Here is a 12,009-nt window from a genome sequence, read left to right as displayed (position 1 = left end):
GTGTTAATCTGTGACCCTGAATAACACGGTGTAGTCGTGGAAAACATACCAGCAGTGGGTGTGAGACTGTGGTTGAAAATATTGTTTTTTTCTAGATTTTCTGCTTGTTGATCAGGTGGTTTAATAAATAGGTTTTATTTCACCTTTACCTGGTTCTCCACTGCTGACACTCAACTCTGCTGTCTGCTCTGTGTGTGTGTGTGTGTGTGTGTGTGTGTGAGTGAGTGAGTGAGTGATTGAGTGAGTGAGTGAGTGAGTGAGTGAGTGAGTGAGTGAGTGAGTGAGTGAGTGAGTGAGTGAGAGAGAGAGAGAGAGGAACCATGATGACTGCTCATGAGTTCAACTTATTATTCCATCACCATGGTGACCAAAATTCACCAAAAGCAGTTTTTTTTATTGTTAAAGTTACATAGGCAGCATTTTATGTATATCTGATCATTTTCCTTAATTAAAGTTTAATATATATGTAAATATTTTTTTTTCTTTTTTGTGTTTTTTATTATTATTTTTTTAGTTATTATTGTTTCAGTGCAGCGTTTATTATTAAACTGTAAAATAATTATGTCTCCATTACACATTTTTACCACAAGTGCTTATTTAAAAAAAAAAAAGGTGTGTTTATATATAGCCTATATTCTGTATAAATAAGATAATCAGCCAATATATCGATATCGGAAATGTTTTACTTTCTAATAATCGGCCCCAAAAATCCAGTATCAGTCGTGCTCTAGTAAGCAGTGATGCTGGAATAAACCAAAACACAGAGACTGGAGCTAAAAATTAGATTACTAGTTAATTATTTTATTCCTATTTAGTTGTTTTTTTTTAAATACCATTGAACATTTGTATTAATGCAATTTTATGTGGGCTAAAAATTACAGTTGGGTTATTTCTAAATATAATAACCAACAATGCACAAAGAAGAAAGAGGATAGCTTATTTTAGCAGTGATAAAATGCTATGAAGGAAAACACATAGCGGTATTCTCTCAGCAGATCTGCACACCTGAACGGTTGAGAGCAGCCAGGCTGTGGTCACAGATCAGTGTGTAAGCTGTAGCCAACATGCACTCACTCGTGCTGCTGGGAATCAGGCTAATCAGCAACAAACATTGACCTGAAGTAGCTCTGCTGCTGCTGCTGCTTCTGCTGCTGCTGCTGCTGCTGGCGGCAACTTTCAGCAGCTCGGCTTTTTTTTCTGCTCAGCTGCAGCACAAAGTGAAAAAGGTCATTCTGCTGCAGACACAAAAACATCTGTAGGCAGGCACACCACTGGAAAGCTCATTATTATTGTATAAGGTAGGTTAATAATGTTAATGCCAGCAGTTCACAACAGCATATTTATTACTATTGGATGTTAAAATAAAAATGTTTATCATATGTTAACCTTATAAACAGTTAACATGGATACAATCAGGGCAAAAATTAGCATCAATCATTAGCCAAACGCTAGTAAAATATGTAAGTGGCTGATAGATTTACTTCACTTACAGGCCAAAAAAAACACCTAATTTTTTAACCTTTTTTTACATTTTAATATATTATTGTTGTATGCATCTATTGTTTCATTGCATTGTCTGAACCTCCGTGTTTTTACCATGTATATGACAATATATTTATTTATCTTATTGTAATAATAGTAATCTTCTGACTGGCTGGTAAAATGTGAACAGTGATTAGCCTTTTAGCAGATGGACAAATGCAATTTAACACATTGTAGTTGTGCATGTAGCGTTTAGCTGGTTAACACTTGTACAATTAGCAATTAGCATAGTATCACGCTAGCAACTTAGCAAGGTGACAGACTACTAGCACGCTATGTTAGCCTTCATTTTACAACTGGCATTCAAATCAAGGCAGTCTTGTTTGTCGTGGCCGTTTCACCAAGATGAAAAAAAACAACGGAGCCAATCAGAGCTCTGCAGGCAGGATGAGGAGTGATGATGTCATTTTCATAATTACTACACAGCATATTTCACCTGCTGCCAAAATATTTTGAAGTGAGAGTCCAACAGACCAACTAATGCTGTTAACCCTATAATCACACACTAGCAGCACCATTTAAAGCTATACTGTCTTATACATTTTGCTGATGAAGCAAAGCTTGAGGTTTGAAAACACCAAATAAAGTCACAAAATTAATCTACAACTATTTTGATAGTCCATTCATAATTTAAGTAATATTTCAAGCAAAAACAGCAATTATTTGATGGTTCTAGGTTCTCGTGTGGAAAATTAACACATTAGATTAACAATTAAACCAATTTTCTTGGTCTATTTTTGACTTTTGGACTGTTGGTTGGATAAAATAAGACATTTTAACACTTTACGTCAGGTTTTTAGAAAATATGACGGGCATCCTTCAACGTTTTCTGATGTTTTAAAAATGAAAAAAAACGATGAATAGAGAAAGTAACCATGAGTCTGTTAAGGTATCGACCAAAAATAAATTGATACTAATTAGTATCGAAACGTCTCCCGTCAAACGATACCTGCAATTGATCCTTTTTGCACCCAGTGCTAGAAAATATGACTATTTTTTATAAACTTGCTAACAGCCAATCAACAGCAAGCATTCTTCAATCTAATGCGACATGTGATTGGTCCACTGCCACAGCAGCTACAACCCGTCTGTGGTGGTGATCTTCCTCCTGAGCCATAGCCGCCCCAGTGTGGCTTCTACTACACGCCTGTTACACCGGATAAAAGCAAGAACACTAAATGTGTAATAGGTATCAAATGAAGTACTCAGTCGGTATCAGTATCACTTTAAGGGTACTTGGATTGGTGCTGGTATCATCATGATACATGAACACTAGTCGCAGCACTAATCTGAATGCAGAACCACGACGTTAAACACTTTCTATGCTGTCCGACGACGACATTTCTAACGAGGTCTGTGCAGAATGAAGCAGTGACCAGCAGAGCGTTAAACAGCCTGCTGCCACCACCACTGCCACCATCATCATCATCATCATCATCATCACTACCACCACCGCTGCTGCTGCTGCTGCTGCTGGAGGCTTCGGAGACGGACAGCCGGCCAGCAGACAGCACCACCAAGGTCAGCTGTCACCAGGAGTCTGAGGCAGCCGCTAACTGTCCCGACAACATGCACGCACACGCACACGCACACACACACACACACACACACACACACACACACACACACACACACACACACACACACTGCTCGGTATATGTGTGTATGTGTGTGTCTGACTAATTAACGAAAGTAAATATTGGCTTTGTAGATAACACACACAGCAGCAGGGGGGGGGATGTATGAATATATATAAATGCATTTGTGTGCCTGCGTGTGTGGGATGTTTCAGCCAAAAGCATTTTATAAATATATATAAAGTTTTCCTCCTGTGAGTATGATGTGTTTGGGTGCAGCTGCTTCAGGGTCTGTGACACAACAAAGTGATCCTTTAACCTCCAAAAACAAGACACAGATAGGCCTGAGTCATCTGAGTCATCTCTGCACTGGTGGCCGAGTCCTAACTGACAACATTAACACAGAGAAGAAAAGTTATTCCTTATTTCTCACTCCTGTGACACTTCTTTTTAAACTGTCCCCGAGTCAAGGAAGGAAGGGAGGAAGAAGGAAGGAAAGGAGAGAGGAAGGAAGGAGGGAGGAAGGGAGGGAGGGAGGAAGGTAGGAGGGAGGGAGGAAGAAAGGATGGAAGGGATGAAGAAGGAAGGAAATGAGGAAGGAAGGAAGGAAGGGAGGAAGAAGTAAGGAAAAGAAGGAGGAAGGAAGGAAGGGAAGAAGAAGGAAGGAAAGGAGGAAGGAAGGAAGGAAGGAGGGAGGAAGGAAGGGAGGAAAGGAGAGAGGAAGGGAGGGATGAAGAAGGAAGGAAAAGAGGGAAGGAGGAAGAAGGAAGGAAAGGAGGGAGGGAGGAAGGAAAAAGGAATGAAAAGGAGAGAGGAAGGAAGGAGGGATGAAGGAAGGGAGGAAAGGAAAGAAGGAAGGGATGAAGGAAAGAAGGAAGGAAGGGAGGAAGGTAGGGGGGAGAAAAGAAAGAGAGAAGGAGGGAGGAAGGAAAGGAAGAAAGGAAAGAAGGAGGGAAGGAAAGAAGGAAGGGAGGAAAGAGAGGAAGGAAAGAAAGAGAGAAGGAGGGAGGGAGGAAGGACAGACGGAAGGAAGGAAGGGAGGAACGAAGGAACAGTCAAAACAGACGGGGTCAATTTGACCCGGGAGGACGATACAAAGGTTAAAATGTTTTCAGAAAGAAGGAGGGGTCAGTTTGAACAGCATTGTTGCTATGGTTACACCTACAGTTTGTTCCTTCTGGTCTGAATCATAGTGACAAAAAGTTGCTTCATCTGTTATATGTGTTAAATGTAAACAATAACAGCTTGTAACACACACAAAGTCACATGGACGGATGAATTACAGCCTCTGAAATCAACTTAACGGCCATGTTTAAACCCTTTTTAGTATTAATTCACTGATCTGATTATTCATGCAGTGACGTAAAGATGAAGAAACAACTTGGACTCTGTTCATTTTACTGTCATTGACTTTCCAAGTATGAAGAACTCCTCCCTGTGACGCAGTGTCTATCTCCTTTTACCCATTTTTTTTTTATGACTGTTTGAACCAAATTCCAAACTGACTGTTTAACATCTCTTTTAAAAAATGCACTTTTCTTTTTAGTGAGTAGTATTTTGTTTTTGGAGAGAAGTATTGATGTTGATTGGTGACAATAATGTAATTATCAGCATCATCAGCCTTGATATATTATATTATTCTGACACAATATATCGTCCAAGAAAAGTAGTTAGTACATTTTTGTATATTGTGTCACATTAGGAAGAGTATTGGGTATTTTTTACAGCTCTCAAAATGTAAAAAAAAAAATCTTCCAAACACGATCAACCTGGACAAAAACAGAAGTAAACTTTAAACTACATATTTAAAAAGAAGGTTGCTTGAGTCAACTTAACCCTCCTGTTGTCCTTGAGTCAAAGATGGAAGGGAGGAAGAAGGAAGGAAAGGAGGGAAGGAAGGAAGGGAGGAAGAAGGAAGGAAAGGAGGGAAGGAAGGGAGGGAGGGAGGAAGAAGAAAGAAGGGAGGGAGGAAGGAAGAAGGAAGGAAGGAGGGAAGGAAGGAAGGAAGGAAAGGAGGGAGGAAGGAAGGGAGGAAAGGAAAGAAGGAAGGACGAAAGGAAAGAAGGCAGGAAGGAAGGTAGGAGGGAGGGAGGAAAGAAGGAGGGAGGAAGGGAGGGAAGGAAGGAAGGAAGGAAAGGAGGGAGGAAGGAAGGGAGGAAAGGAAAGAAGGAAGGACGAAAGGAAAGAAGGCAGGAAGGAAGGTAGGAGGGAGGGAGGAAAGAAGGAAGGAGGGAGGAAGGGAGGGAAGGAAGGAAGGAAGGAAGGAAAGGAGGGAGGAAGGAAGGGAGGAAAGGAAAGAAGGAAGGACGAAAGGAAAGAAGGCAGGAAGGAAGGTAGGAGGGAGGGAGGAAAGAAGGAAGGAGGGAGGAAGGGAGGGAAGGAAGGAAGGAAGGAAAGGAGGGAGGAAGGAAGGGAGGAAAGGAAAGAAGGAAGGACGGAGGAAAGAGGGCAGGAAGGAAGGTAGGAGGGAGGGAGGGAGGAAAGAAGGAAGGAAGGACAGAGGAAACAAGGAAGGGAGGAAGGAAAGAGAGAAGGAGGGACGGAGGAAAGAAGGAGGGAAGGAAAGAAGGGGGATGGAGGAAGGAAAGCAGGAAGGGAGGAAAGAGAGAGGAAGGAAAGAAAGAGAAAGGGAGGGAGGGAGGAAGGACAGACGGAAGGAAGGAAGGAAGGAAGGAAAGAAGGATGGGAAGGAAAGAAGGGGGATGGAGGAAGGAAAGCAGGAAGGGAGGAAAGAGAGAGGAAGGAAATAAAGAGAAGGAGGGAAGAAGGACAGACGGAAGGAAGGAAGGGAGGAAAGAAGGAACAGTCAAAACAGACGGGGTCAATTTGACCCGGGAGGACGACACAAAGGTTAATCTAAAGGAGCAATTAACCTTAATAAAACCACCGCCACAGAGAATAAAAATAACATCACACTCAGGAAATGTTGATCTCTAAGTGTTAACATAGTGCATTAACATTTCAGGTTGGGAGGAGAGAGTCATCTGCTCGTGCTTTTAATGTTTATAAAAGGTTAACAGACAGAAGAGTAGCACAAAGTGGAGGAGTAGGACAACAGCAACTTAAAGAAAAAGAAGTATAATTTCATTTAGCCCTTAACATACAGTTCAGGGTCTAATTTGACTTGATTTTTTTACATTTGAGAGAAGAAAACACACCTTAAAACTTTCCTTTTTCATCAGAAACTGGACGACTTATCCTCATGTGACTCAGATTATACAAAAAAAAGCAAATATTTCAACTTTGTAACACTGTTTTTGAGCAGCTGATACACATTTTTGTTTCATATTTCTACAAAAATTCAGAAACCACCATTTAACAAAAAAAAGCATAAAACACTAAAGATGACACTCTCTCTGCTCTCTGAAAGCCTCATTAAGGATTAATCACCAATTTATGAATGACTGATGAGGTTATTCATGAATGATTTGTGGCTTTGACATTATGTATAGAGACTAAATGAGACCTGCTGACCACCACCTTATCATTTCCAAAAAAATACGTGTAAAACCTGCAGTAATAAGTTAGAATGAACTTGGCTAAAAAGGTCTAACACAGAATCAGGTGATAATTGAAACCTTAAATTAAATCAGGTCAGTTTTGACCTGCAGGAGGACAAAAGCTCTACTTTCAACAGGAAGGTTAAGTAGTGCCATATTTTCACTCTGAGGGATGTGATGTTTTTAACTTCACCTTATCTGAACTGTTTAACTCTTTTTATTCATTGTTTCATTTTATATTATTGTTATTTTTCCTAATATTTTCTTTTACCTAATATTGTTTTGTGTGTTGCTGTTTATGATTCTCGACACCATTGAAAATGAGGATTCCTCCTCAATGGTCTTTTAAAGTAAAATAAAGGTTATAAAGGTAATAATAATAATGATAATAATAATAATAATAATAATAATAATAATGATGATGATGATAATAATAATAATAATGATAATAATGATAATAATAATAATGATAATATGATAATAATAATAATAATAATAATAATGTTAATAATAATAATAATAACATTAATAATAATGATAATGATAATAATAATGATGATAATAATGATAATAATAATAATAATAATAATAACAATAATAATAATAATGATAATAATAATAATGATGATGATAATAATAATAATAATAAAAATGATAATAATAATAATGATAATAATAATAATAATAATAATGATAATAATAATAATAATAATGATAATAATAATAATGATGATGATAATAATAATAATAAAAATGATAATAATAATAATGATAATAATAATAATAATAATGATAATAATAATAAAATAATAATAATAAAATAATAATCAAAATAATAATAATAATGATAATAATAATAATAAAAATGATAATAATAATAATGATAATAATAATGTACGTGATCATATACAACAAAACAAAAAAATAGGTTAAATTCTTCTTTAACAAGCCAGCATTACCTTTCACCTTTCAGTACTGTGGATAGCGCCGCTCGGCCAGCCGTGCCAAAACACTTCATGTCATTCTTGCAAGTCACTGTTTAGTTCGGCTCTGTGTGTGTGTGTGTGTGTGTGTGTGTGTGTGCAGCACGCAGCCAAACTTCAGTAATAAACAGAAAATAATGACACCATGCTGTCATCATAAAAACAAAAACAAGCTACAGTCATCTTTTCCTGCTTTCCTGCTATGTGTCACCCATCTGTTTTCTTTTTGCCCCACATCTCTCCAAATCTGCGTCATCATCACATTACCTCGTCATAACCGCGTCATCTCTACTGTCAGTCGAGCGCCGACACTTAAAAAGTCTGATTGCGGATTTTTTAATTTTTTTAATGTTGTCTTCGCTCACGTGTAACAGTCTATTTCAATTTGAGATATCTTATAAAGGTTTATGAGTGAGGCAGAATAAATCACCATGAGAGAGGGGATGAATTTGTTTCCCCCCCCCCCCCGGTTCCTAATGAGGATAAAAATAACTAGGCAGACGCAGGGATATATAGGGGAGGTGGTGGAGAGGGGGGAATCCCTCCCCTCCAAATTGCACCCAGTAGATAGATATAGACGTACATGTCAGGTGGTCATCAATGTATTTCAGTTCTACGAGTGAGTCTGTTTATAGCAGCAGTGGATTCAGGAAGGAGGGTCAACTCCAAACTCTGACTCTCCCAGGTTGTGTGTTATTGCACAAGAAACCTTAAAAGTACAATAACAACTAATTTCATCATCAGCTCTATCTATAACAAGAGGCTACATTATTGATTAGTTTCTTACTTAATCAGCTGGTCGATTAAATGTTAGAAAATAATGGAAAAAATATTCAAATGATGATTGAAATACAGCAAAACGTCAATTTAAAAAGACGCTTGAACTAGTGGATGTTTGACGTTTTTGCTAATTAATCATCAAAATAGTTGCTGATTCATTTTCTGTGGATCACTTAACTGATGAATCTGCTAAAAACGTTGCAGCTCAGATCTATAAACTTCATTTGGCTCCCACTAAAGAGGCTGTCAAAGGGGTTTGTATTATACTACATCTGCATTGCTGTAGGCATCGATTTCATTTTGCATCTTCTTTTCTGCTTAATTTCGGTCTTCTATTCAAAACCAAATGCAAATATTTCAAAATATAAACTTACATCTCGTCTTACTGAAGCTCTTTCATCATAATCAAACTCTGTAAACAACAACTGCACTATAAATCAGCTGGATGTGACATAAAATTGTGCAAGCTCTCTGCACAATGGAGCCTATATTTCACAATTAAGGATACCTTTAAAAGGGCAAGTTCACAATCTTTTGTGACCTTTAACAGGTCAGATGCATTTAAATGAACACAGGAACAGGTTTGTTATCATTCCTGGTACTCATAAAAGTCCGTGTTAGTCTTATCAAGTAGATAGCTGCCACATTTACAGCCTTTGTTTTAGCATTGAGTTTTATTTATTTGTGTTTTTCTTGTTGACATGTAGCAAAGAGCACTATAAAGACTGTAACGGTGTAAGATATCTACATGATTTGCCTCATTTGAACAAAACGGAAGCTTCTTATTAGCTTCAGATAAACTTTGAGATGCATGTGTTTGCACTTTACATTGAAAGCACATTTCAAGGGTGTCTTATTAAGATTACAGCAAGAAAAACAGGTTTTAGTGTTAATTTAAGCTCCTGAGTGACTTGAAAACTGTGAACTTGTCCTTTAAGTCTTAAAAAACAACCTAATAGGCCCCTTCAAGCCTTTTTATTAATGTTATTATTAGACATGCATCACCTCTAATAACCCAACTTTCTCACTGAGCCAGCAGGACATTAATTAATGAGTCTTTGCTCATTGATGACAGTAAGATGTGACATTTTGCAGCCATGATGTGCACAGAAAACGTCGCAATGAAAACAAGTAGCTGCAGCAGTAGTGAGCGAGGCGAAGCCGAATGCAGGATTACCGATGTTACGGTTTATCTGGTGACCGTGTTATCTGGTGTCTTTCACGTAGCTGTCGTCCTAAATTGTATTTTAATCCTTTTTTAAAATACATGTTAATCTCTGTTAAATATCTAAATTAGGCTAACCAAGTTTAATTGTGTTTAGCAGACTCATTCATCTCTGTTGTAAATGTGAGAAAGTCACCAGTTAACACGGTCACCAGTTAAACCGCAACACCTGTTTCGGGTGTTTCGGTTTAACTGGTGACCGTGTTATCTGGTGACTTTCACTAATTGTAGTTTAATCCTTTATTTTAAAAACACATACTCATCTGTGTTTAATATCTAAGTTATGCTAAACATATATATAACTTTAATTGTGTTCAGTAGACTCATTCATCTCTGTTGTAAATATGCGAAAGTGACCGTTTAACACGGTCACCAATTTAACCCTAACACCGAAGCCAGCAGCTAACTAACTAGCCTACCGAGCCCTCCTCCTCCGCCTCCCCGCCTCTCAGCTACCCTTGCACCGGCTAGCCTCGGCTACTTACCCCCCCTCCCCTAACAACCAGAGAGCCAGAGGGCGGAGGTCTCCAATGTGTGTAGCCCGAAAACAGTGCCTCTGTGTCGGCCACATTGCAGCTTACCTTGTCGCTGATATTCTCGGTGCTGTCAGGGTCTCCTCCACCTCCTCCTTCACCTCCTCCTCGCTTCCTCAGCTCCGTCATGTTTCGCTTCGTTTCGGGTAATGTGTCACATAAGCCGAGGGAAGGAGAGAGGGAGAGAGAGAGGGAGAGAGAGAGAGAGAGAGAGAGAGAGAGAGAGAGGGAGGGGGGGTGAAATCCTGCAGGGGTTTAATTTAAGATAATAAAAGTCCTGTTTTTTTTTAGTTTGTTTGTTTTTTATTTTAAAGCCTGGTTTTGGATGCTAAAATAAAAAGCTGCAGCGCTCCAGAGCTGCAGATAGATAGGTGACTCCAGCACTGCGTGTGTTTGTTTATATGACCGCAGTCTCTGCTCCTCGTTGCTCCTCCTGCTGTCAAACTCTGGTAGTAAGGACTGAACGCTTCCGGTGGACTTTTCAACACTTTATTCTTTTACTTCAGATAAAGAACAGGTTCACAAGTTTCCCAAAATCTGTCTTAAAAACAACAATCAGGAGCCCAAATTAACATTAAAACCTGTTTTTCTTGCTCATACTGACCATTAGAAGATCCCTTTATAATGCACATACGGGTCAATCATGGTTTTGTATGTGTCCATGTGGTTTAGTTTAAATTTAAAGGGGTTAAAATGTGAAAATAAACGTATGAATAACTTGCACACATTCTTTTTTTGTGGACCCAACATCAAATTTCTGCTTTTAATCCATTTTGAGAGAATATATTAGAGGATTATGGTAAAAATGTCTAAGTGGTGTAACCATAAAAACTTTGTACCAAATAATTCAACTTGCTTAAAAACAGTAAATTCTCAATAAAACACCATATCAACTAGTTTGGCATGATCTTACATTATAACTTTTTATATTAAATAAAGGTAATGGAATACAATTGTTCTAAATATTACATTTAATCTGGTAACCATGGAGATCAGGAAACATTTACATTGTTTTAAATTAAGTAATTATTAGTATAAGTCCACTTAAATACACTGTAGGTGGATAACATATTTAATATTTATCTTTTGTGGTTACACCATTTGACATTTTCAGGAGCATTCAGTCTTACTTTTAATTTAAAAAAATGAAATGGTGCAAATTTCATTTCAAAAGACATAAAACCAACAAAAAATCTCTTAACCTTCGTGTCGTCCTCCCGGGTCAAATTGACCCAGTCTGTTTTGACTGTTGCTTCTTTCCTCCCTTCCTTCTTTCCTCCCTCCATCCCCCTTTCTTCCTTCCTTCTGTCCTTCCTTCCTTCCTCCCTCCTTCATTCTTTCCTTCCTTCTTTTCCTTCCTCCCTTCCTTCTTTCCTCTGTCCTTCTTTCCTTCCTTCCTCTTTTCCTTTCTCCCTCCCTACCTCCTTCCTTCTTTCCCCCCTTCCTTCTTTCCTCTGTCTTTCTGTCTTTCTTTCCTTCCTCTCTCTTTCCTCCCTTCCTTCTTTTTTCCTCCATCCCCCTTTCTTCCTTCCTTCTGTCCTTCCTTCTTTCCTCTGTCCTTCTTTCCTCCCTTCCTCTTTTCCTTTCTCCCTTCCTCCCTCCTTCCTTCTTTCCTCCCTCCCTCCTACCTTCCTTCCTCCCCTCCTTCTTTCCTTCCTTCCTTCCCTCCTTCCCTTCCTTCTTTTCCTTTCTCCCTTCCTCCCTCCTTCCTTCTTTCTTTCCTCCATCCTTCCTTCCTTTCCTTCCTTCTGTCCTTTCTTCCTTCCTCCTTTCCTTCCTTCTTCCTTCCTTCCTTCCTTGACTCGAGGACAACAGGAGGGTTAATGTTTGTGCTGTAATATTTGTGGGTTGTTTTTTTTTCCTTTTGTA

General features: G+C 38.6%; 1 protein-coding gene across 1 annotated transcript in view; it reads right to left on the bottom strand.

Annotated features, from left to right (window-relative positions):
• The window catches only part of cds1 (CDP-diacylglycerol synthase (phosphatidate cytidylyltransferase) 1), a 44,387-nt gene extending 34,098 nt beyond the window's left edge, over nucleotides 1-10,289 (bottom strand). The window contains exon 1 of the mRNA XM_062416800.1: nucleotides 10,189-10,289. Within this exon, the coding sequence (XP_062272784.1) occupies nucleotides 10,189-10,269 (81 nt within the window). The 5' untranslated portion in view covers nucleotides 10,270-10,289. The remainder of the gene's footprint in view (nucleotides 1-10,188) is intronic.
• Between the last annotated feature and the right edge of the window lie 1,720 nt (nucleotides 10,290-12,009).

This window comes from Scomber scombrus, chromosome 4 (genome assembly GCF_963691925.1).
Source record: "Scomber scombrus chromosome 4, fScoSco1.1, whole genome shotgun sequence".
NCBI classification, from domain to species: domain Eukaryota; kingdom Metazoa; phylum Chordata; class Actinopteri; order Scombriformes; family Scombridae; genus Scomber; species Scomber scombrus.
Note: the sequence above shows the minus strand (reverse complement) of the source record. Positions and strands in the feature narration are given on the sequence as shown.